Genomic DNA, 27,656 nt, shown 5'->3' on the forward strand with positions numbered 1-27,656 from the left:
AAAAAACAAAAACATTTTTGGGGCTTTATACTAATATTTCAGATCTGTGAAATGTTACAAGATCAGTCTGTCTTGAGTTTTTCGTCCCCCCCAGCATTTCTGTAAACTATGAACAAACGAAAAAGAAATTGCAGGATTTTCATTTACATGGTAGACAGCAAATCTATACACAGAACTGATGTTTAATATCAGTATTCTAAATACCAATTAGAGGACAGCAAGCTAGCTATAAACCTATAAACGCCAGTTTTAATTTCTCCTCAAAAAAAAAAAAAAAATGATTGGCAGTGAAGGGGTTAATCATCTTCAGACCATATATTTGCATTAATGCTGTGAAAATAAAGGCAAGATTAAAGTCTAATGCTCCACCCTGAAATGCATAGGTCCTATGGTAATGAGTCAGAGCATCAAATTGGAATATTAGAATGTGTTTTGAGGTTGCTGTTTTGTTTTTGTTTGGGGTTTTGTTTTTGTTTGTTTGTTTGTTTGTTTGTTTCCTTTTAGTGCTATGATAAAAGCATTGCTAGCACAGACAAGTTCAACCAGTGGTCTGATCTTACGATGATCTAGCAATGGATACAAAGTTATTAGCGAGAAGAGATGTGATGATGAAATGTGTTCAGTCAGTGCATGGTGTTGGTGCCAAAGTTCTGGCCAGTAATGTTCGATGCTTGTGAATTAGGGCGGCTCTTGCAGTTTGTAACACAGAATGTAGCTCTATTCCTCGAATAGAAGTTCACTTGCAAGTTGAAGTGTGATGGACTAAAGGTTTGCTTATACCAGCTTCTTCATTTACTCCACGGATAACGTCAATAACACCAGAACAATTTAAGGAATTCTGCAAGGAATTAAATGGTAAGTCATCATTCATTATTTTGTTTATTATTTTCAAAACGTGATTAAGCTGTTTAGCTTTTGTGTGTGTGCAAGGCAAGCTGCATTGAAGTAACATTTAGTGAACATGTTAAAAAAATAATAATAACCAGTAACCTCTAAAAGGCATTCACTACTCCAGATAAGAGGAAATGCTTTATCTACAGGGACAGAAACAGCCAATAAAGTTGACCAGAATAGTCAAATTGGAAGAAAAAAAGAAAGAAAGAATTGGATCCCCTCCCTCCCCAAATATTGCAATTAAGATGTAAACTCACCACAAATCACTGTTTAGTGAATGGAGCACATGGTATATAATTTGATCTTTTAATCAAAGAGAAAGAAATGTCTATTGATAAAGTACTAGCTATAAGATTTCCTTATAGTAATAGCAATGTTTTGCTGCTGATATCTGAATTTGGAAATTTAAATACAATGCTTTGATATTAAAAAGGGGGATTGTAATTTATTTATTTTTTTATAACTGTTTGAATAATTTAGAATTTCTGGATTTTCCAAAAGTTAAATGATTCAATGTTTACAGAGTTTTTTTTTTTTTTTCGTTCATTTGTTCAGAAGAAAACCAGTGATCAATGATGAGAACTTTAGAATAAGGAAATTGAAGAACATTATAGAATTTCGACATTAGCAACAACTTTAAGTAGATCAATGTAGATTAGGAAAATAATGCAAGCAGAAATGGAGGCATGAGGTTTAATATATTCATTTGGTCAAGTAGACTGTGAAATGTAAATCTCTGAATCACAATCGAGTTTACTCACTGAGCACTAATTTAGAGTGAATTTAAACCCAGATTGGAAAAAAAAAGGCTAAAATTATCAAATTGTGATTGTAGCCTAAATTTGCAATTCGGTTTTCAATGTATTTATTGAAAAAACACCAATATACTGCAGAAGTCTATTGTATTTGTGTCAAGCCATGTACCACTCACTGTTATCAGATAGCTATGCAGAATTATATTAAAGAACTCTCAGAGTTCTGTCTAACTCAACAGGAAGCTTAGTGATGGACAGCAATCATTAAGGCTTTTTTTTTTTTTTTTTTTTTTACATTTGCTGCATAACTTGAATTGTTGCAAAAATCTCAAGATTCAGAGTTAAAAATAATTCAGATGTTAACAAATACATTAATAAAATAGGGATCTAGGGTGCTCAATAACGTTGAACGTTTAATTAAAGTTGAACTGTCACTACAACCCAAAAAACAACTTAAGGTTGGTTATGGTTTATGATTTTGTTCTTCTAGAATATACAATAGATACAGTTTTATAATTGATATAGCAAGCCTTAAGTACAAGTAATCACACCCCGAGCAAAGTGGACTACAATGTTTCCTAAAAAGACCACTTCACATACAGAGCATTTTAGCTTGACTGAGTGCTTTATGTGTGAAGAGTGTGTCCTCTTTTTTGTTTTACAAAAAAATCAGATTGCAATAGAAATTGACACTTTTATAAATTAACCTTGTTATCAGTGAGTGTGTTTGTGTCTGTCAGAGTGTGTGTAGGTCTGTCAGTGAGTGTATGGTTGTGTTTGTCAGTGAGTATGTCTGTCAGTGAGTGTGTATCAAATCAGTGTGTGTGTGTGTCTGTTACACTGAGTGTGTATGTTTAGGTGACCTGGCCCCCTCCAATCATATTGGAAACGTGTTTCTACTCACCTTTTTTAACACACCATGCTGGTGGCACTGTGGTTTGTCCCACCTCCATGGCTGAGATCATCAGTCTTGACCATCTCAGCCAATTCAATTCTACCACATAGAAAAGCACTGGGAGACTATTGTGCATCCACGGCTAAACACCATGCTGTGCCAATCAACTTCCCCTCATAGAGATGCATAAAATTATTGTAAGCATTGACGTAGGTGCACACTGTGCAGCACTGACCCTGGAAGCACCTCTAGAGGCCGTCTGAGTGACTGTCACTAGAGGTTACTAGCCACCAATGTAAACACTGTCTTTTGTCTGAAAAGACACTGCTTACATTGAAAAGCAGACTCTGAATAAAAAAATCAATAAAACTTTCAATAAAACATTTGCCCCCAGAAGCATACCTGTTTTGCTTCGATTAATATTGAGATTTATGAGTAAATTGAAGATCTATGAACGGAATGTATACTTCAACATGGTTAACAGTTTCCTGAGCCTTTGTTATGAAAGACTCGAGACTCTGCAGTATTTCATTTCCATTCTGTGATACCGTGCCACTAAACTTTCCGTTCAAATTCACAAGAACAGTGTTAGAGCCTATGCAGCATATATCAGGAAAGACACCTGGAAAGAATAACATTAAAGAATATGTTTGACAGTATTTACATATGTTGTGCTAATCTGCCTGTTTACTTTCAAAGTTTTGTTTTATATACTTCTCCTGCGCACAAGAGAACCAGCCAAAAAGCCATTAGTGGAATGACTTAGGAGAGGGATGTATGAAACGTGCTTGGTCAATATTTCAGTTGGGATAGTTAGGATTTCCCTGTGGACACAAATGGTCTTTAACCCCTTAAGGACACATGACATGTGTGACGTGTCATGACTCCATTTTATTCCAGAAGTTTGGTCCTTAAGGGGTTAAAGAAACCGTCCCTAACAAGGTTATACACAAAACAGAGAATTATTGGTAATTCAAAGTGGATTATTATTCACTAAAGGGAAAATTGCTGGAAACTCAAACTCCATTTAAATTTTAAGGCCAGAGTGTCGGAACTGAAAGCATAGCTGACTTGGAGAATTATTCCAGTTTGGCTACTTTCCCCTTAAATTTAAAATTCACATTGTACTCCTGCCAATTATCCCTTAAATGGATAACCCTGTGAGTTCAGCAAGCCAGTTCCAGAAATCTGAGTGAAATAGATACATATCATGTGAAAGTTTGTTTACAGATTCCATACGGTGATTCTGAAGTGTAAAACGAAAAAATGTGAAGCAGCCAACCAGGAGATATATACTTTTTCATATTCATGGTGACTGATCTACTCTTATGACTTGATCCTGGAAATTCTCATACTATGAAACACTAACATGATTATTTACATGAGAATTTAAAATGAAATAAAGTGAATTTCAGATTTAGGGTCAGAGTAGCCAGACTCAAAGCATAGCTGACTTTGACAATTCACTTTAAATCACATCTCTGTAAATCAATGAGTTAGTTGGACTGAGATCAAGGTGACGTACACCAAGAGTTAGTGTTCCCAGCTCCCCGCTACGATGGTCCACTCTGTGATCTCCGGTTGATGCAATTTAAGATGCAGAAATAAAGATATATATATATATATATATATATATATATATATATATATATATATATATATATATATATTATTTTGAGGATTATCTGGAATAAATACAAAATTTTAAAGAATATAAAAATCATTAGTTTCATATAAATTTTGAGACGTTCTTTTATTAGCATGGATAATTTAGATAATTTATCTAAGACTTGGCAGATGCAATGATACTACTTAAAAAATAGATTAATGACTGTTTCTCTCTGGAGACAAAACTCTCTTGCTTATTAGAGATATCTTCGAGGATACAGCAGGGAGGGATATAAAAATTGTGCATTAGATAATAGAAATTAGTCCATGTTAATGAATTACTATAATGTATCCATGTAGAGTAATGAAGGTTTGCTTTGTAGTGGATCTCCCCTAGGGAGATTATTCAATGAGCAATTAGTTGTGATTAGTAGATAGCTGTAAAATTAAAGGCATATTCCTCCACCGTAATCGCAGTCTCCCTTCCTCTCGGACATAAAATGGCACATGCGCAGCAAAGGCTGCAAATAAACCATTCGAATTGCGGGATCGCCCCATAGCATGCTTCTCATAGGGAAGCATCAGACTGCTGCATCCCTGTGAAAATGTTCACTTGTTGTTCCTAAACCAATTCATAAACGTTCTAATTTCTTTTGAAAATTGTACTTTTTTTGAATTGTTAATAGAAAATTGGGCCTCTTGTTAAGGGTCCACAATAGTTCAGGAGTAGTTAACCTTCAGCACCCCAGATGTTGTGGACTACATCGCCCAGAATGCTCTTATAGCCATAATGCTGGCAAAGCATCAATGTAGATGTAGTCCAAAACATCTGGAGCACCAAAGGTTGCCTACTCCTGCTCTAGTGTAAGGAAAATAAGCATTTGTTCCTAGAGTTAGTGATTCATCTGCTGTTTAGATTAAGCACTCCATAAAATGATTAAATTATCATTACCACTGCCACTTCTCCTATGGCTGATATCACAATTACTGATGATCTCGGCTACTTTAATGCATTCCCATAGGCTAGTGTGCTCTAATCATCATGCCCTTATAGAAATGCATTGAATTAGCGCGTCTCTGTAGAGAGCCTCGAGCGTCTTAATGCAGAGTGGGAAGTCACTGTAACTTTGCCAAGCAAAGATTGTAGGACAGGACCAGAAAGCCCCTTTCGAAGCTGTCTGAGTAATAAGGTAGATAAAAAGGCAGTGTGTATGTTGCAGAGACTGTAGGGACAGTCCCTTTGCCAGAAGGGACTTACATTAAGTTGGAGAGGTTCTACTGCTTAGCATCTCTTTTACCCTTAAAACACTAAGCGTGTTGAAATGCTTTAGGACTGTAGAATGTCCCTTTAACAGCAATATGGAAGAGTTGATTTTTCCTATATATATTAACGTATCACCCAGAATCATACTAGCTATGGTTGGAAATCTGATTCTTATTTAAAAGCTCTTAATATTTAGAATATGCACCTGCATTTCATATATGAGTTGTGTATATCTATTCAGCTACAACTTTTGACATTTCACATCAGTTCCAGATGTCGGCTCAAATGCTTTCTTTTACTAAACACTATCAAATCAAGCTATACAAATATCTAGTGGTGCTGGGTCAGAGATCCTAAAAACTGGTCTCTCATTTATCCACACCTCATGCTCAGGCAGTTTCAAAATCAGTGAGTTCATTCTTTCACAAAAAGATCAATTTAAGTCAGAAGTCAGTAAGGCAATTATTAAAAACTAGCTGGTTTCATTTCTAATAACTGAGCTGCTTAGTTCTGTTATTTAAAGGAACACTATAGGTTCAGAAACACAAACTTATTTCTGAATTCAGGGTTAGAAGCACCATCTTTCCCCCTATCCCCTACCCCCCTTTCCCCCTTAAATATTGTAAAATCTTACCTTTATTTTAGCCTGTGTGTGCTGGCTCTGCCCCTGATCTGCCTCCTTGGCTGAAATCATCAGTAGCAGTGATTGGATTGGCTGAGATTGTCAAGTAGTCAAATCAGAGGCAGAGCCAGCACAAGCCAAACACAGCCCTGGCCAATCAGTACCTCCTCATAGAGATGAATTGATTTAAAGGAAAGTTCCGTGTCTCCATGCAGAGGCAGTCACACTGTGCAGCAGTGCCCCAGGAAGCACCTCTAGCAGCCATCTGAGGAGTGGCCAGTAGAGGTATCCCTAGGCTGTTTTCTCCGAAAATACATTGTTTACTGCAAAAAGCCTGAAGGGAATGGTCCTACTCACCAAAATAAATACCATAAGCTGTAGTTGTTCCGGTGACTATAGTGTCCCTTTTATACAAAATTGTGTTCAGTGCAAATTATCACTAAGTATGAAACAGTTCGGTGTTAAACCATTGAAATTGTTGGAAAGTTATGTAGTTTAGGGAAGAAGGCTTAAGAGTTGCTAAATTATGGATTTCATTGACTTTTAAATTTACATTTTCGAATGTGTGGATTACATGATTGGCTTCACACGTGTCATGAGATATAAATTATTAATTGTTCTTACAAATCACCAGTAAGCATATAGATGAAAATATGTTCAACATAAGGTATATTGCTCTTGCTCTGCTTTTGGCAAAGTAAGCATCCATTCGCTCCTCTTCCTGCTGTCAAAGAAAGGACAGCATGCTTGTTCTACTTAAAATTTCACACGTTTCTTATTCGACAGTGACTGTCATCTGAATCACATATTCTAAAGGGACCTTGATAAACGCGAGATAACGCCAAGACCAGTTCTTTAGAATATGTACAGTGATTAGCGAATTGTTTACTATTTACCTTAAGACATAAAAGTAAGAAGCATTGTCATTAGTTTGATATGGCAGAGCTTCCTCCTTTGCTTTATCTGCAGATCTGTTAGAGGGAAGTTTTGCCTTTCAGATTGCTCAAATTGAGAGGAATGCTGAGAAACCACATGAATTGACTTTGGTTACATTTTATTGACTTATATTGTCTCATATTTTCAAGTTCAACATTAGTTGGCTACAAAGTAAATTAACCTTATAGTATCCGGTGCACGATGTAATGTAAGATAACTTTGGTCTAATCTCTGATGGAGGCAGATACATCTGTTAATACATTTATTTTATAGATTTTCGGTACATCATTTAGAAAAAAGCTGTCACGTTTTAAGTTAGATGTTTTTAGCTTTTTGTTTGTTTGTTATAATATACAGATGCTCTCCTTTGTTCTTTTAAAAGCTGTTTTGTCATATTTTTATGGTAGATGCAATTTAAAGTCATTAATAAGGATATTCTAAGAACCATATCCTCTGCAGCTCATTGTAGCGTTTTGGTTTTAAAAAATTTTGCTTTTTTTTTGTGTTAAATATTTTGAGCAGTTTCTCACATATAAACTCTCTGCTGCTACTTAGACAACCATAGCAGTGGCGTACACACAATCCATGGGGCCCCAGTGCTAAACTGCTCTGTGGGCCTCCCCCCCCCCCCCCCTCTCGCCCCTCACCTCTCTCCCCTTCCCTCTCCTCTCTCCCCAGGCCCGTGGGCCCCTGACACATACATAGACACAAACACATACACACAGACAGACACCCTCCCGACAGACACATACATACACACATACCTACAGACACACACATACATACACATGCATACACACATACACACACACACACACAGACATACACATACAGAGACACACACATACAGAGACACAGACACACACACACACATACAGAGACACACATACAGAGACACACACACACATACAGAGACACAGACACATACAGAGACACACACACATACACAAAATTCTTTCTACCTTTTGTTACTTTCCCTGGGGTCCAGTGGGGGCTCAGCCTGATGGGAGTCAGAGGATGGGAGTCAGAGTTCCCACTCTGACTCCCTCCTCCTTCCTGCTTCCTCCCGCGCGGGCTCTCTGTATGCTGGGAGGAGTGACCGGGGAGTCACTTCCTCCCAGCAGCGATGATGTAATCACAGGGGGCCCGGTCGCGCTGTTAGAGCACCCAGTGCAGACCAGGCCCCCATCGGGCGGCCCTGACAGCATGGGCCACCTGATGGACCCCTTCACACGCATCTCCGGCGGTTTGCTGCACGGGCCGGGGCCACAAAATGTGGCAGCTGGTACCCGGTTTGGGGGTCTGCAGGGCGGCCGGTCCCCCTGGAGTGACGGGCCCGGTCGCAGCTGGGACCCCTGCGACTGTGGTATGTACGCTGCTGCCTTTTAGTTAATGCATTACCCATATAAAGCTGTCAAATGTTTTGCCTAAAGGGTGGCTTTGGAAGGAGAGCCTCTGCAATCTTTGAATACTGGGAGAGCCTCAGTTTTTTTAAACTGGGCCAAAATAATTTGGAAAAAAAAAGTGAAATAACACCCAAAGATTGTATTCATGTCAGAACCATTTCAATAAGCTATAGTGATTGTGGTGTTTTGAGTACCCCCTTAATATTCACAAATTTCTAAGCATCTTTCTAATCAGACCTAGAATGACAATATGCCTAAAAATATGTTTGCTGTTCATAAGCAAACATTGTAAACACATTTTGAATTGCTCAATTTAAACATTGATCTTATCAGAGACATTGGTAGCACACTATGTGAATTCAGAATTCAGAATGTACAGCAACATCTTTTGCAACTCAGCACAAGGGAAATTGCACACGCCTAGATGAAAATCTCTCTAAAAAGTAACTTGTTTTATTTAAGTGGTTACATATTAAATCCAAATGATCCAACATACATTGTTCTTATTTATAACTAATCACTCTGCAGTTTTCTGAACAATATTTTGCAGGTTGCTCAGCCAGCTACTATAAATGATTATATTGACTAGATGCATCAAAAACAAGCAAGCAGAATGGGTAATTGTCCAATGTCTAACTGGTCAGTTTAAGCATAAAAAACACTTTAGTTTAATAAAGTGGTCTTGGTGCATAGATCATGTCATGCAGCCTCATTGCTCTTTTTTCTTCTATTTAGTGAAAACCCCTTCAGGTCACTTACCTGAGACCCCTCCGATGTCCCTCGGCGTTAGTTTCTCCCAGTGATTCCTTCAGCCGGTGGGCGAGACTGATCCCGCCCGCCGGCTGAGGAAACCTTATGTGCATGCGCGGCAATGCCACGCATGCGCATTAGAGCTCTCCATAGGAAAGCACAGGTTTCCTGTGCTAGGGACACGGAAGTGCCCTCTATTGGCTGTCTAGTAGACAGCCACTAGAGGTGGAGTTAACCCTGCAAGGTAATTATTGCAGTTTATGAAAAAAACTGCAATAATTACACTTGCAGGGTTAAGAGTAGTGGGAGTTGGCACCCAGACCACTCCAATGGGCAGAAGTGGTCTGGGTGCCTACAGTGTCCCTTTAGATTTTTCTCCCAAAGTTAAAACACAATTTAGAAAACTTGAATACAGTTGTCCAACAGGGTCAGAGACATGCATAGTATCTAAGACACCCAGAACAGAACATCTCCTTTGACATCAAATTAAAAAAAAGTAAAACGGCTGTAGGTACATTTTTTTAAAAATCATTTTCAAGTGGTTTGTGAAAACTATTTTCCTGAGAACCAAAGCCAATTCTTTTTGATTGATATAACATAATCTGTGTCTTGTTTCCCTTTCTGTCTCTCACTTGTATGTCACTTTGCATTTGATCTCCTACCCCTATATCTCCCCCGATTGTGTCTGCCTCTTCATCTCTCCCCATTATTTGTGCCTCACTACTTATGTGTTCCCACTTCTTTACTTTCACCCATCATCTCCCACACTTATATCTCTGTCCCTTACCTTTATTTATTACTTTATAAAGTGCCAACAGTGCTGTACATTTGGGAAAAAGACAATACAATATAAACAATACAAAAAGTAAAGTGCCCTGCCCATGAGCTTAAAATCTAAAAATTAAAATGGGGAGATGGGACAAGAGGTAGCAGAGAAATTTGGAAGTGATGGCAGAAATAATTAATAGTATAACTGCACTGTGATAAAACCCCATATTGCTTTGTCCCAGTTATTTTCCCTGCATTCGGTAGATTGATCTACCGAACACTGACCACCCCCTGGCTCATTTCCAGGAGAGTGCTGTTCGATGGGATGGTTCGCACGAACAACTACCTATGAGCCAGGGGAACCGTTCAACTTTTGGTTTGGAACTCCCGAAGGTGATTGACCACTACCACTGATTCTCTGTAACTAATTTGGGCAGACGCCACCTGTGCGGTCGGTGAAAACTTCACCCAAATGTTTGTGGGATCTGAGCGCTATTTGGATATGTTGGGCGCTCAGATCCAGGCTATCCAGGGATATAATATTTGTGGGGGTTCCTATGTATGTTATATGTATTTTGCGGTATTTTATGTTTTATATTTTGTACCTCTAGTGTCTGGGAGACAGTTTAAGCAGTGGCGTACACATGACCTATGGGGCCCCGGTGCGAAAATTGCTCCGTGGGCCCCCCCCGCACGCTTACTCTGCGCAAGCCGGGGCCGCAACACATGGCGGCGGGCACCTGGTCGCAGGGTTGCGACCCCTGCGACCGCGGTATGTACACCAGTGCATGCAGATGCACACACACTTAACCCCTTAAGGACCAAACTTCTGTAATAAAGGGGAATCATGACATGTCACACATGTCATGTGTCCTTAAGGGGTTAAAGGACCACTACAGACACCCAGATCACATCAGCTCAATGAAGTGGTCTGGGTGTCAGGTCCCTCTAGTTTTAACCCTGCAGCTAAAAGCATAGCAGTTTCAGAGAAACTGCTATGTTTCACTGAGGGTTAATCCAGCCTCTAGCGGCTGTCTCACTGACAGCCGCTAGAGGAGCTTCTGCGATTCTAAGACACAACGTCCATAGGAAAGCATTGAGTAATGCTTTCCTATGGGCGGTTTGAATGCGCGCACGGCTCTTGCCGTGCATGCGCATTCGGAGCTGAGCGGCGGAGGGATCCCCAGCGCCAAGGGAGTCCGGCGCTGGAGAAAGGTAAGTGCTGAAGACACACACACTCTCACGAACAGACGCATACACACTAGCTAACAGACACACACATTTACTGACAGAGACACACTCAGCGACAGACATACATACACACTCACTTACAAAACATACACTGACTGACAAACACACTCACTAACAGACATCAAACAGACTCATTAACACAAACACTCTCAGTAACACACACAGTAACACACTCACTGACACTCACTAGCAGACACACACTCACTGACACTCACACTAACACTCAGTCACACTAACACTCAGTCACACTAACACTCAGTCACACTAACACTCAGTCACACTAACACTCAGTCACACTAACACTCAGTCACACTAACACTCAGTCACACACTAACACTCAGTCACACACTAACACTCAGTCACACTAACACTCAGTCACACACTAACACTCAGTCACACACTAACACTCAGTCACACACTAACACTCAGTCACACACTAACACTCACAGTCACACACTAACACTCACAGTCACACACTAACACTCACAGTCACACACTAACACTCACAGTCACACACTAACACTCACAGTCACACACTAACACTCACAGTCACACACTAACACTCACAGTCACACACTAACAGTCACAGTCACACACTAACAGTCACACACTAACACTCACAGTCACACACTAACACTCACAGTCACACACTAACACTCACAGTCACACACTAACAGTCACAGTCACACACTAACAGTCACACACTAACACTCACAGTCACACACTAACACTCAGAGTCACACACTAACACTCAGAGTCACACACTAACACTCACAGTCACACACTAACACTCACAGTCACACACTAACACTCACAGTCACACACTAACACTCACAGTCACACACTAACACTCAGAGTAACACTATCACACACACACACTAACACACACACTAACACATTTTTTATTTATTTATTTAATCCCCCCAGCCTCCTTACCTTTTGGAGTGCTGAGGGGATTCCCTGGGGTCCAGTGGTGCTGCTGGGCTCCTGGGGGGCCGGTCACCCGGCGGGCAGTCAGGCTGGCGCGCGAGGGAGCACTCTCCCCTGAGTGCTTCCTCTTCAGCTCCCTCGCGCGCCGCGTACTGATACCGGCGCTTCCGGCTCTGGTATCAGTGCGGTGCGCGAGGGAGCTGAAGAGGAAGCACTCAGGGGAGAGTGCTCCCTCGCGCGCCAGCCTGACTGCCCGCCGGGTGTAACCAGGGCCAGCCTCGGGGGGCCCGGATGTGGCCGGCTCCTGGGCCCCCCAGGAGAAGAGGCTGGCCCATTGCGTACATACCAGGTCACAGGGGCGGCCGGGCCCCCTGGTGGGCCGGGCCCGGTCGCAGCCGTGACCCCTGCGACCCTGGTATGTACGCCACTGAGTTTAAGCAAAGTACACTCAATTATCTCTCACAGAGACAGACTCCTGGGTGGGTTGTGGGAGTGTTTTGCTATGTTACTGCTGGAGACCCCATGCTGGGCGTCTGTGAATATAAGTGGGCCATCTGGCCATAATAAAACATTCCTGTTGTACCCTTCATCAAGTCTCGACTGATGTTTGGGTATGCGAATGACAAACCGCTTGATTTTAACCACAATCTACTGGGATTTCGGGAGAGTACGAACTAGCGTACTATGCGAATGGGCTATAATCATTTAGGCCGCTAGCATTTCGGGAGTGTGCGAACAAACATACTTCATGAACTACAGGAGGTTCTTTGTATGCAGTAACTAGTAACATGTTAAGGGAATGAGGAGGTGATGTCAAACAGCTGAAAGAGCATACAATATAGTTAAAAGGATGTGGGTGGTGCTTAGTAGAAATGTAGTGGCTTTGTTTCAGATGGATTGTGGAATTGCGCCTAAGAATAGAGATACAGTTATATGGCAGAAATTGCAACTAGGAGGGACAAACAGTGGGTGGGGGGAGAGGCGAGTGGTAAAGCAGAGTAGACATTTGCTATTATATGCCAACCAAATTGTACCAGCCAAAATATTAATAACTACATGTAACTGCAAATACAAAATATTACAGTAGTAAACAATATGTCTAAATAGTAGCATTATTATAGTAAATTAAAAATGCAGTACCACAGCTGAAATAAATCTGGTGGAGTATCTTCCAAATGTCAGTCCTTACATTAAAGTTTCAGTGTAGAAATGAAGTGGCTTTGTTTCAGATGGATTGTGAATTTTGGCCTTAAAGTTGCAGTGTCTCCCCCCTTGCCCCTTTGTGTGTCTCTTTTCACCACTTTCCACCTTGGGTTTTTGCCCATTTCCCTCCTACAATCATGTGAGTCTCTCCACACTAGATTCCCTTGTTTGTCTTTTTACCTCAAACTCGTATCTGTCTGTCCACCCCTCAGCCCCCATTGTTTATCTATGGAAACCCCATCCGCTGTTTTCCCCATCCCTGTCTGTCCAATTCCATACACTCTGCTCAGTCGCCAGCCATTCTCTGGCTTACCAACCCCCCACACCTCCCTCCACTTCCTTAACTGCTCTATGACTTAAAAATAATGTCACTGAGTCTGATTGTAGCATAGCCAAGACAAAATGTAGCAAATGCTTCCCTGCCAGGACTGTAAGTGCAGCTCAAAGCATGCAACATGCACTGGGAGTGGAGAGAGGATGAGCTTAACTTCATATTGACAATATGGCTTTCAGTCCCCACTCATTCCACTTACAGTGCATGGTGTGAAGTCTAAACTGTGCTAATGCACCCGGAAGAGGAACACACATGGTCCAGCCTTGTTTTATATACAAGGCAGGGCAGAGCCAGGATAGGACCTTTCCCTCTGTGTTCTAGTAAACTGTTATGTTACATTTTTGACACTTCTGGCCACAGAACTCTTGTCAACTTGCCCACAGTGGTTGTTAAGTAAAGAAGTGATCAATTTTCCCAAAACAGATAAAACTAGACAAAATAGCAGTTCACAAGAAATGTATCACCATTAATTAATGCTACAAATAAATACATATTTCACTAAAAAGGTAAATTGTTTTTGAAAAAGATGACAAATTCCAAATCTATAATACTATTTGCGTCCATCAAGTTCAGCCTTCCTCACATATGTTTTTGCTGTTGATCCAAAAGAAGGCAAAAAACCCAGTTTGAAGCGCTTCCAATTTTGCAACCAACTAGGAAAAAAATCATTCTTGACCCCAAAATAGCAGTCAGATGTCTCCTTGGATCAAGCAGCTATTACCCCACTAATTTGAAATGATATCCCTGTATGTTATGTTTTTGCAAATATTTATCCAATTGCAGTTTAAACATCTGTATGGACTCTGATAAAACCACCTCTTCAGCCAGAGAATTCCATATCCTTATTGCTTTTCCAGTAAAAAACATTTATTTGCCTTAGCTGAAATCTAATTTCTTCCAGCCTAAATGTGTGACCCTGTGTCCTTTGTATATGAATAGATTTTCAGATAATGGTTTGTACTGGCCCCGAATATATTTGTATAATGTAATCATATCCCCTCTGAGGCACCATTTTTTCCAAAATAAAGATATTTTAATTTTTTTCAACCTTTTTCGTAACTAAAATGCTCCATTTCTTTTATCAATTGAGCAGCTTGTCTTTGCACTTTTTCTAGTGCCATGATATCCTTCTTTAGAACAGGTGCCCACAATTGCACAGCATATTCAAGGTGTGGTCTTACCAGCAATTTATAAAGAGGCAAAATTATATTTTCATCCTGAGAATTTATGCCCCTTTTTATACATGACAAAACCTTACTGGCCTCAGCAACTGCATATTGACATTGCATATTGCTGCCTAATTTGTTGTCTATAACAATTACCAAATCCTTCTTGTGTGTGTAAGTTGCTTGTGCATTCTTGACTCCGAAGTGCATAACTTTGCATTTCTCTACGTTAAATTTAATCTACCATTTTAGCGCCCAGTCCCCCAATCTATTGAAATCACAAGTTTATTGTGATTGAATATTTAGTCAGATCAAAGAGCACACTAATGGAGAAAGGGTAGGCTCAAGACCCATGTTAAGCTTCTGAGCAGACCTGGAAATTATTTCAAAGTTTCTATGCTAATCTACACAATCTTCTAGCTAATAAAAAGGTGCAGAATGATATGCTTTGTAAAATTCTCTGGAGACATTAAACCATTTCTTAACCAGCTCAATGATCTTAAAAAAAAAAGTAGAATTAGCCATAAGTAGTTTGAAATGCAAAACAGAGTCAAGCCCAAGTGACTCAACTCCTTACCGTCATTTCATGCAATCCAAAATCTGTTATGGCTGGCTAGGGTTTGCTCACAGTGAAGGTTTGCTCACAGTGATGATGGTGTTAGTAACCATTTGTCTACGAGGACAGTTTGTTACTACTATGCTAAAACATCATCGGTCCTGTACTTAGCTTGTCTTATAAACCAAAAAAATGTGCGTTTAATCTGAATGCTGTACAACAGTTAACCAATATGTGTTTTTTCAACTGTTTGCAAATGCTGTTGTTTGCGTTGTTGACATATGAATGTTATTTCATGCACAGCTAAAATAAAGAATAAAAAAAAAAAATCGGTGTCAAACTGGGCACAACTAGAAAATCTTTTCGGAGCTAAAGGCATTTGATTAATAACATGCAAAAAGTCAAACTATAAAAATAGATATGATAATACATACAACATATGTATAAAGGGAATTATTAAAAAATGAGACATTTTTTTTTTTTTTTTTTTTTATAAAGGGTCAACCAGATACATGGTACACATTTGTCTTCACTTGTCATTTAAAAAATAAAATAACAAGATCAGCTGACTATTTGAAATCTTTGAACATTGTTTAGCTTGTTTGATTTATTAATATTTTCTTTAGAGTAGTCCAAACATTCCACAAAATATTGGCAGTTTTTATCTGTTTATTTTGTCATAAGTAGTAGAACGTGTCAGTGCTTCCCTTTATCACATCTGTTGTAAATATTTACTATCAACCCTTTGGTGACAGAAATATTTAAATGTTAGAAAACAGTGTGAGACCAATTCTAGCAAAAAAATATCCATATAAGCAGATGATATTGGTGTTAACAGAGGCAGCATCTTTGTTTAGAGAAATTGAATTCTAGCATTGCATTCTCATTCAATGATGACTATACACTTCAGTTCAATTTTATTACTCCGATTAAACAAAAGTCAAAACTTGAAAAATCATTTCTTTGAAAACCAGTTCATTAAAACCCAGCGTTATAAACAATCTTGCCAACATATTTCATATGATCCCATTGATATTACACAAAATCTACCTAATTCTCTTTCAAATTACTAATAGTAACATCCCACACAACAGCTTGAGCGAAATTGGAAAATTGTTTAAGCAAAGTTTATTTATATGGAGAATGGACAAAATATTTCACTGAGATCAATCAGACTGAACATTTTCTTAACATGGTCAAAGTTCATTATACATTCCACATCATTATGAGACATTCATAAACGACCTGAAAGTGTTGAATATTTTATTAAATTAAGGGTTTATTGATCCGAACGGGACAACTATTTTGAAAAGATCTTGTTCATTTTGTAAGTTAAGATAAGTACTATCCTGTGTATAAAGGACAATTAAGAAAATGAAATATTCCCATATTTAAAAAACATCTTCTGGGTCAAGTTGGACAAAAATCAGACATATTTTCAGAGGTGAAGACATTCGATTATCAGCATGCAAAAATTAAAACTATACAACTGGATATGATAATCCATACAACATATGTATAATGAATAAATGTAAACATATAACAACTTAAATTGCTAAATATGGAAACTATGGTGTATGTATGGGGGAAATGGTTAAATTACAGCTAAGATTAACTATTCAGTATTGTGATTGTCTCGTTTTGGTGTCGTATTTGTCATGTAAAATGCTCAAAAGAACATAGAGAGAAATAATTCTAATCTGAAGTGCTCCCAGCCTCCTCTTTCAATTTAACTGGTCATTTGTCGATTTTAATTCTCTGGAACTTAATTTATAACTGTGTGGATTGCAAGCAGGTGCACTGTAAGAGTTAAACAACCTGCATGTCAGAGAATGAGACTTGAAAAATTGGATAGAATGTACTATTGGCAAGTCTTATAAAAGCTGGTCTTAAAGAAGCAGACACCTACTAGATATTGGTAACAGATATCAGACAACACATAGTCAACTAACATAAACAGAGACAGACCAAACCAAGGTACCAGAAAACTGGACCAAATTAGGACCAAGGAATGAAGAACCAAAAGGTGGTGTTACACTGCCAGGAGCACTGGGCTATATTTCTGTATGGAGAGCTTTTCAAACTGAAATGCTGCAGGCTACAAGCATCATAACTACTTCAAGACATTTAAGTGGTCATGGTGTTTGGAGTAACTCAGTGAAGTGGTCTAGGTTCAGTGTTCCCATCCTTTTAACCCTCCAATTGCAGTTTTTGTCTACATTCCAGTGTTAAGTCCTCCTTTAGTAGTATGACAGCCAGTAGAGATGCTTGCTTGGGACTGACCAAGTAAAATATAATGCAGCTGCCCCATAGGAAAAGCCAGACTCAATGTGTTCCTATGGAAAAAGTTTGAATGCACGGCCCTTGTTGCGTATTTCTATTAGGTCCCCAATGATCATCTGTAAGAAGCATTGGATTGGATATTGCGGAGGAAGCCTTGCCTTCTCCATGTAGCCGTTAGTGGAGGATTTTGTGTATTCCCAAACTATATATATTATGTATGCATACATGTATAAACTCTGGTCCGTTTACTTTAACAAATATTTATTCGGAGACAAAACAACATACAAATAATGACATACAATTTAACAAAAACAATAACAACAACCACAATCTAACGAACTAACTATAAGAACTAACTATAAGAACTAACTATAAGAACTAACTATAAGAACTAACTATAAGAACTAAACCTTATAAAGTCATCAGATCCCACTCACAGCTCACCATGATAAAAAAATAGCCCATGTCTGCTTACATGTCTGCTCAGTAGCACAGCCATGAAGGAACAGGGAGGAATGGAGATAAGGGGACGTGGTTATCTTTCCTGACTTGTAAAGGTATTGAATTACCATATCAAATCACAAACTGAGGGGAGGGGCGATGACGTGACGACGCACGCCGGTCACGTCCCGCGGAAGGTGAGGGGAAAAGCCGCGAAAAAGATAAGGAAGCCGCAAGGTACCTGAGGCCGAGGGTCTATGGCGGCAGTTGGCGGTAGCTGGCGACGGATGAGTGGACACGCGGCTGACAGTGTCCAGATAGCACAGTAGAGTCTCCGGTGGCATAGAGATCCAGGACAGTGAAGACTGAAGTTAGCGTCAATGCAGTAAAGGGGAACGAACGTGCAGATACACGTGGTGGACGGACAGACGAGCAATTCGGAACATCCAGTACGGCAGCAAGCCTAAAAAATGGCATAAATAACAGGCAGAAGACAATCTAACTGCAAGTATATAAAAAGCATATAAACAAGCTGAATAATGTCTGCATAATCAACAGAAAACTATTTTATCCCTTTCACGGGCATATTGAACGTAGACTTGATAAATACTGGATATATACAGATATACAGACTTACTGAAAACTCCACCAATAGGAGTGTGCAAAGGTTGTGCAAAGGTTCCAAACTAATTTCAGTTGATATATAGACCTAAGGAAAAGTCCATTAATAGGAGCGTGGAAAAGGCTCCAAATTAATCCCGGTTGTGAGACTCGTTCCCACTGGAGATATGTGTCTAACCTATTATTATTATTGAAAACTCCGTTAACAGGAGCGTGCAAAGGTTCCAAACTAATTTTGGCTGAGAGAGTTATCTCTTCTGGATAAGCGTGCTTAACTTAATCGTTATCCATAAAATAGCTAAGACGGAAAAAAAAAAAAAAATGGAATAACACAGAATATATGGAATAGTATGGAATATCGATAAGTCCCATGTACACGTTCAAAATAGACATTCAAGAGGGAAAATTACTATTTTGTAAATGGCCTGGAGCTATCTGGAGAGCTGTGGGTTAATTGGATAAAATTATATTTTTTTCTTTCTAAATGCTCTAAAAGCTCTAAAGTTCACTTATTGAATGTTAAGATGTTAAGAACAATTGTTAAGATAACTGGAGCTTAAGAATAAAACGCCAGAGAACAATTGAAAGCCGTGGAACGGCGTGAGACCCTAGTCCCTGAACTCAAGATACCGGACACAATCAAGCGAAAGGAAGACGGAACAATCAAATAAAAAACTTTTTTTTTTTTTTTTTATATATACTTTTTGATACATACTATCCTGCTCTTATTAACTCCATACAAGAAAGTGCAATAATGGCAAACAAAAAAAGTGAACTTAAGCTGGGAAACAAAAGAGAAAAAAAACTCGACCAAAGAAATGAAAAAAGACTCTCAAACTATTTCTCACCCCAAGATAAGGAGAAGGCAGAAAGAAGAAACAGTATAAATGGAGCAGCCCAACCCATAATGCAATCTATAATACAAACAAACCCCGAGCATGAAATGTCGGACTCTCTAAGTAAAGACGCTGGCCTGATTGGAAAAGATCTCTTGAATGAATGCTTACAAGCGCAACTAGAAAATATAAAGAAAGAGATACACCTAATGATGGGGGATTTTAAAACAGAGAGCCAAAATAATGGGCAGAATAAATCTAATGGAAGACAAAATGGATCATATAAAACTACAACAAGGTTTAAATGAAGAAAGAATTATACAGATGGAAAAAAAAATGGTGTTAATGGAAGCCAAGATTTCGGATAACGAAGATAGAGCAAGGAGAAACAACATCAGAATAAGAGGAATCCAAGAAGAAGTGACTTCAGGAGGACTTGACGAATTCCTAAAAGAGTTTTGTAAATTTTTGGGGGTCCAGCAGAACAATAGCCAATTTTGTACGGAAAGAATACATAGAATCCCAAACCCAAGCAATATTCCAGCCCAGCATCCAAGAGACGTCATTGCAGCTTTAAACTCATATAGACTTAAACAAGAAATTATGAGGGCAATGAGATCCAAGTCCCTACAGGACTCTAAATATGAATCCATCAAAATATTTAACGACCTATCTAGAAGTACCAGAATGGCTAGAAAAAATTTCACATCTTGCACTGTTAAATTGAGAGAAATGGGAATTAAGTATATTTGGTTGTTCCCAGTTGGATCAAGATTCACGTATGGAGAAAAAGTGGAAATGTTTAGAGAAGTTCAGAGTTTGCAAAAATGGATTCAGGAAACCTTTAAATAATAGATGTATGGGTCTACATTAGACTTCCCCCTCCCCCTCCCCATGAATAGGGGTCGGGAAGAGGTAACTCTAAGTAGCCCTATAAAGGTTTTTTTTTTTTTTTTTTTTTTTTTTCTCATATTATTATCTCCGCTTGAACTCAGGGTAACTCGCAGATTTCTTACATGTTTGATAGAATTGTTAGTATATCCCATCACCTAACCATATAGGGTGGTTAATCTGTAAATTTCTTCCCTCCTGATATACAGGGGGAAGGAACGCAGGGATATTTATGGCTCCTATGGGAAAGGAACCATTTATTTTAATGTTAAATGTAGGGGTGCAATGTCTTGTATGTTATGTTATTTTTTGGTTGTCCAGACTGAGGGGAAAGGGGTCAGATAGAATTAAGGTATGCTTAGAATAGCATCTCTCAATGTAAGGGGGTTAAATACACCGCAGAAAAGAGTTATCCTCACCGATTTTATTAGGAAAGAGTCAATACATATATGTGGAATACAAGAGTCACACTGGCTAAAAAATGACAAAGATAGGTTTAGCTCAAAAGAGTTCCCACATATTTTTAGATCCTCTATGCCCAAGAACAAGAAAAGAGGAGTAGCAATTATAATTTCTGCGAAGATAGATTTTAAGTTAATTCACCAAGTTTCAGATGACGAAGGAAGGACTCTCATAATAATTGGAGAGATAAACAATCAGAGATACACAATTGTAAATCTATATGCCCCCAATAAAGCTCCCATAAGGTTTTTAAATAAACTGGTGAATAAAGTCGAAAAAATTAAACAAGGGAAAATAATATATATGGGAGACTTTAACTGTATACTAGACCCTGATATGGACAGAAATAAATTAAAAACAAATGAGAACAAGAGACAGTTAGAACAATCCTCCCAAAAATGTAACGAGGTAATCAAAAAGGCAGGTCTTATGGATATTTGGCGCGTATGGCATCCTATGGAAAGGGATTATACTTGTTTTTCCTTCCCGCATCAGGTATATTCAAGAATAGATTACATATTGACAGAAATAAATATCGTTAGAAGGGTCAAGAAAATTCTGATCACCAATATCCCATGGTCAGATCATAATGCTCTAATTTTGGAAATCAAAGAATTTGCCAAAACTAGATCTAACTGGAGATTGAATGAATATTTGTTAAAAAAAAAAAAAAATGTGGACACAATACAAAAGGCTATAGAAGACTATTTCAGAGAAAATAATAATTCTGAGATCTCCTTATCTACGCTCTGGTGTGCGTTTAAATGTACAATCAGGGGAAGCTTTATAAAAATGGGCACAGAGGAAAAAAAAAGAAACTTACAAAACTTGGCACAACTTTATATAGATCATGATAGATTGGAAAAACAGAATAAAAAAAAAATATCGTTTGAAATAAGTAAAGAATTAAAAAAAATAAAGGAGAGTATTAATAATATATTGATAAACAAATCCAACCTTGCGTTAGAACGTTTAAGAAGAAACTGGTATTATAAAGGGAATAAAGCGGATAAACTACTAACAAATAGATTAAAAAAGGAAAAAATTAAAAAAATTATTTCTAAAATAAAAATAAACGGAGAAGAAGTAGTCCTGTCGCCAGAGAAGATCGGTAACGCATTTCAAAAATATTACGCAGAACTATATAATCTACCCGGGGGAAACAGTACTGATGATATTTCCAAATTCTTTACAGAACTCAAACTCCCGTGTATAACAGAGGCTCAATTGGAAGTATTAAATGAACCTGTCTTGCAAAATGAAGTAGAATCTGCAATTAAAAAATTAAAATAAAAAAAAGCACCAGGACCTGACGGGTTTAGTAACTGCTTTTATAGAACCTTTAGGGGTAATATAATAGAACCTCTTACCAAACTATTTAATGACTTTATGTCATACGGAAATATCCCCAGCGAATTGTTAAAAGCCCACATAGTTCCAATTCCAAAGCCTGGGAAAAATTTGGAATTAGTAATAAATTATAGACCTATTTCATTACTTAACAGCGATATTAAAATCTACTCTTCTGTTCTAGCAGACAGGTTATCTAACGTAATAACTAGTATTATTCATCAAGACCAGGTGGGGTTTATATCCAGTAGAGCCCCAACTTCTAATATTAGGAGATTGATAGATGTGGCAGATTTGGCAACCAGACACAAGATCCCCCTCCTTGCCCTGTCATTAGATGCCGAAAAGGCCTTTGACAGGGTAAGGTGGGAGTTTCTGGAGAAAGCCCTATCTGGCTTCGGAATTCAAGGTAATATCACCAGGGCTATCATGGCTTTATATACAACTCCAACGGCTAGGGTAGTGGGAAGCGGATTTTCTTCCGAATGGTTCCAGTTAACAAATGGAACAAGACAGGGTTGTCCCCTGTCCCCACTATTATACCTGATTAGTCTTGAACCATTAGCACACAAAATCAGAGCGGATGACTCTATAAAAGGAATAGAACTAGAGAAGGAATCATTAAAGCTTACAATGTATGCAGACGATGTGGTACTTACTCTGAGAAACCCCGTGAAATCCATGGAAAAGGTCATGGATTCCATAGAGGAATATTCATTCTATTCAGGATATAAATTAAACTTAAGCAAGTCTACAGCACTTTCATTCAATCTCACGTTGAATATTAAACAAAAGTTATTTGACAAATTCGGATTTAATTGTGAAAAAAAAACCATGGAAGTTTTGGGCATAGAAATTACTAATGAACCGAATAATATGATGGAACAAAAATTTTTAAGGCTAATGAAAGATACAGCAAAAACCCTGAATAATTGGAAGGGAATTGAAGTATCATGGTGGGGGAGAATAAATATTATAAAATTCTATATATACCCAAAGTGGGTGTATCTCTTCCGCATGCTACCCCTTTACTGTTCAGAAAGCTGGCTATCTTTAGCACAATCAATTATTAATAAATTTATTTGGGGTCAAAAACGTCCTAGATTAAGTAGAAACCATTCAAAATTAAAGATAAAATCGGGTGGACTGGGAATCCCACAATTAAATCATACTTGGAGAGTTTGTAACATAGCACAAGCAATAATAACCCAATCCGATTTAGCAAAAGAACAAATTTGGTTTAAAATGGAACAGAGTCTACTTAACGATGAAATAAAGGAGGATATATATTCTCTTTTCTGGAAGACAGACCATAGAAAAAACCTTAGACAGGGTAATTATGATAAGGGCTTGATCCTAAACAATTTAATCCCCATATGGTATAAATTAAGAAAAGATCTAGACTTACAAGACAAACTGCTTACTAGCATTGATTTTAGACAGCTGCAAAAAAATATAATGGATCTAAACATCCAGAGCTGGATCAATGCAGGGGTTAACAAAATCAACAATATAATAGATAATGGTAAGATAAAAGATTTTAATACTTTAACAGACGAATATAAGCTACAAGCTAAAGAGATATTTACCTATATGAGAATTAAGGGGTATCTTAAAGAGCACTTAATAAAAAATTATTCAGCGAAACATTTAATACTGGAACAATTATTAAAAGACCATACTATTATTAAAAAGTTAGTCTCAAAGTGTTTTAATTTAATCGGAACTGACCCGGAAGAAATTATTGGCCTAGTGATATCAAAATGGGAGAAGGAAATAGACAATGACATAAGTTACGATGACTGGATGAAAGCACTGAATTTGACCATAAAAAATGTACACTGTCTGAACTTAGTGGAACTCCAATACAAAATCATGAATAGATGGTATTTAACGCCAGATAAACTTGCTAAAATGTACCCGGATGCATCGGATAAATGCTGGCGCTGCGGGGAACATAAGGCAGGAATGCTACATATATGGTGGGAATGTGGTGAGATAAAAAGATTTTGGGATATGGTAACTATGAATATTGAATCATGGACAGGAATTAAGGTCGACAGGAAACCACAGTTATTTCTGTTACAACTATATATGTCTCAGAATTTGGATCAATATGTTGTCCTGATAGTCCATACACTGTTAGCAGCTAAAATATCAATTGCTAGGAAATGGAAAGCCAGAGAAATCCCAATATGGGAGGAAGTAAAATCACAATTAATCTATCAGTTGAAAATGGAGATAGGGATAGTTAAAGAACCAAGTACTTTGAAAAACTGGCTAGATATCATACAGGAAAATTAGTCTATAGATAAACCCTGCTTACATTTGATATAAAGATAGCTAGATGCTATAATAGGAATGTAAAATTACTAAATTAAAATCTAATCTGACTCAAAAGAGCCCTCAGTCTGGACTTTTTGTTTATCTTTGTTAATGTAAAGTCAATGTTTTGTATGTTAGATATGTATACACTTGAATTTTTTTATCACGTAATTGCAATATGAGAAAATGGTAATGCATATTATGCTGTATATGTTTTATATAATAAGAAAAAGAATAAAATATTAAATAAGTAAAAAAAAGAATTACCATATCAAAGGGTACAGTTTACCCCATGTAAGAAAGGCATACATGAGCTTGGTCCTATTACCCCTGGTCACCATATTAGTTTGATGACAGAATGTCACCACAGAGGAGAGTTGAGCAGCTGAGCTGCGCAGTCCCAAGTAAAACTTTATATTTTTAGCTTTTTTATTTTTGCACAGGTGAGAATAGGCCTGCCTACAAGTAGGGACATGAATATTATAATGTAGTATTCCTATAGAGTTCCTTTCATCAGATTGCATAGTATTAGTAGATAATCATAGTGGGTAGATAGTAGCTAGCAACATCATTTATGGGAATGAACCTTTGTAATATAAACAGAAGAGGGGTATGCAAACCATCGGAAGACGTCCACTACAAATAATGTATGATCACTAGCATGGTAATTTATACATGGCAAAAAAAATGATCAATTAATTTTTAAACATGCCTTCATCCAGTATTACTTTAATCTCGGGTCCAAAAAGCTTAAAATTACGTAAATCTAGTTCCATCACAGACAGATGGGACATAGATAGGCAAATCAATTTAGAGTCTGAGAGTTAAACTAAATACACCACTAGCTAGACAAAGAGAGAGAGAGAGAGAGATGGATAGAATAATAGAGAGATAGAAACATGCTATAATGACATTTGATTGTGTAACCATGGTGGCTAACTAGTGTGTTAGGTAAGAAAGAGAACGAGAACAGACTGGCCATCACTCATTCTTCATAAATGCTGTAAAGCAGAACTAACCTGATAATAATACCACCAGTTTCATCATATTGCCGTCAATGCTTTCAAATGTCACTTAACAGTCATTATTTTCATGTAAGTTAGCTTAACTAAATTAGTCAGTTAATATTTAAATAGTTTATATTTAATCAAGTTATTTTTTTTTTCTTTTTGAAGGTTTGAAATATAAACCCTAAAGAAGACACGATGTTGAATGCAACAGACAATCCACTTGATTTAATCTGCAGTATCAATGAGTTCCGGAACAAAGTCTATTCTACAGCCTATTCTATGTTCACACTGTTTGGACTTATTGGGAATAGTTTTGCTTTGTTTGTTCTTCTGAAGACCTACAGTCAAAGAACAGCCTTCCACATTTATATGCTAAACCTTGCCATCTCAGATCTGCTTTTCATCCTAACTCTTCCTTTCCGAGTGATCTATTATGTCAACAATGGAAAATGGTTCTTTGGAGATTTTATGTGCCGGATGTGCTCCTATGTTTTTTACGTCAACTTGTATTGCAGCATTTTCATTTTGACAGCAATGAGCGTCACACGATTTCTTGCAATAGTGTTTCCAGTTCAAAACCTTAAACTGGTGTCCGTGAAAAAAGCCAAGTGGGCTTGTGTTGGAATATGGATTTTTGTCACGGCTACAAGTTCGCCATTTCTAATGACAGGCTCTCACACCGATCCAGATGACAACAAGACAAAATGTTTTGAGCCTCCACAGAATGCAAAAAATTTGCTTGCACTAAACTACGTCTCCTTGATTATCGGGTTTATCATTCCATTTACAATAATTGTGATTTGCTATACCATGATTATAAGAACATTGCTACAGAATTCTATGAAGAAACATCACTCTTCCCGTAAGAAGGCTGTTCGGATGATTATCATTGTTATGACCGTTTTCTTTCTGAGTTTTATGCCATATCACCTCCAACGTACGATACACCTGCATTCCATTAGGGAAAATAAGAGTTGTGAAGAAAAGTTGTCAGCCCAAAAGAGTGTGGTCATAACACTGGCCCTTGCAGCCTCCAATTGTTGCTTTGATCCTTTGCTCTACTTCTTTTCAGGAGAAAACTTTCGGAGGAGACTATCTACTTTCCGGAAACAATCTGTAACAAGTATGGCGCAAGATTACAAAAGGAAGAAGTCAGGAAGTTTACAAGAGAAATCTGAAGTGTTTAATCAACTTGAAAAGCAGGACAGTAATGAAAGCTGAGATGGCAATACTTGATTGTCTTGGGTTTGGGGCACAACCATTAAAACAGACTGCCCGTTATAGGCTTTATTTCCTTGGTGAATGCTCATCTTGAGGTATCAGCCATCAATGTATAAACGGCAACAGCAGAGCAGACTCTATTCTTTCTTGGTATTACAAGGTTTGAAGAATATTGTTCTAGAATATAATGAGCAGAGACTCTCAAAGGATTGAGGAAAACAAGGTTAATATAATAATGAAAAACCTTCCAGGCAAACTTGTATTTTAATATATTTTTTATTAGTTGATATAGTATACTTTTTTGAACAGGAGGTACTATGTGTGATTCCATAAATCCAACAAAAATTCTGTTTCTGGTCACTTTTAAATAATTAAATGAATGGTTATAATTCGTGAAAAATAATCCCAGAGCCATTTTTTTTTCAACCTATTTTAGCGATTTTAGCCTTAGAGCAAGCAATCACACTTTAATATGGACCTGTTTTTTTATCCCATAAAAACAATTTGGAATAGAATTAAAATCAAAGAATATCAATGTATATGTTATTGTCTAGTAGTATTAATTTATTAGCCAATGTCTCTAGTAGTATTAATTTAATAGCTAATGTTTCAGAAGAAGACTGAAGATTGAAGAAGACAGCCACAAAAAAAAGAGCTATATTTGTTATTGTGTGTTTTCGTGTATATTTCCTCTAAAGAGGCTTAAAAAAAAAAAGATATTATGTTTCATTATTTTGCACTATATTATTTTACTAGCTCAGGATGTCTATAAAGTAGGGAATTTAATTTTACATAAATGATTTCAGAGTGTAAAACTAGCAGTAACAGAGAATAAAGGTATCCTCAAAAATCTCAAAATCTCAAAAATCTCAAAAAAT

The 27,656-nt window shown here is 37.8% G+C and overlaps 1 protein-coding gene across 1 annotated transcript; it reads left to right on the forward strand.

Annotated features, from left to right (window-relative positions):
* The first annotated feature begins 761 nt into the window (after positions 1-761).
* CYSLTR1 (cysteinyl leukotriene receptor 1) lies at positions 762-27,372 on the forward strand. The gene is made up of 2 exons (XM_063433354.1): positions 762-855; positions 25,723-27,372. Exon 2 carries the CDS (start codon positions 25,753-25,755, stop codon positions 26,776-26,778), a length of 1,026 nt encoding a protein of 341 aa, XP_063289424.1. The 5' UTR covers positions 762-855; positions 25,723-25,752; the 3' UTR covers positions 26,779-27,372.
* The last annotated feature ends 284 nt before the right edge of the window (positions 27,373-27,656 follow it).

Source organism: Pelobates fuscus, chromosome 9 (assembly GCF_036172605.1).
Source record: "Pelobates fuscus isolate aPelFus1 chromosome 9, aPelFus1.pri, whole genome shotgun sequence".
NCBI classification, from domain to species: domain Eukaryota; kingdom Metazoa; phylum Chordata; class Amphibia; order Anura; family Pelobatidae; genus Pelobates; species Pelobates fuscus.

What these genes read in the sequence shown, in the direction of transcription:
- CYSLTR1 (XM_063433354.1), top strand. Translation starts at nt 25,753, where the DNA reads ATGTTGAATGCAACAGACAATCCACTTGATTTAATCTGCAGTATCAAT.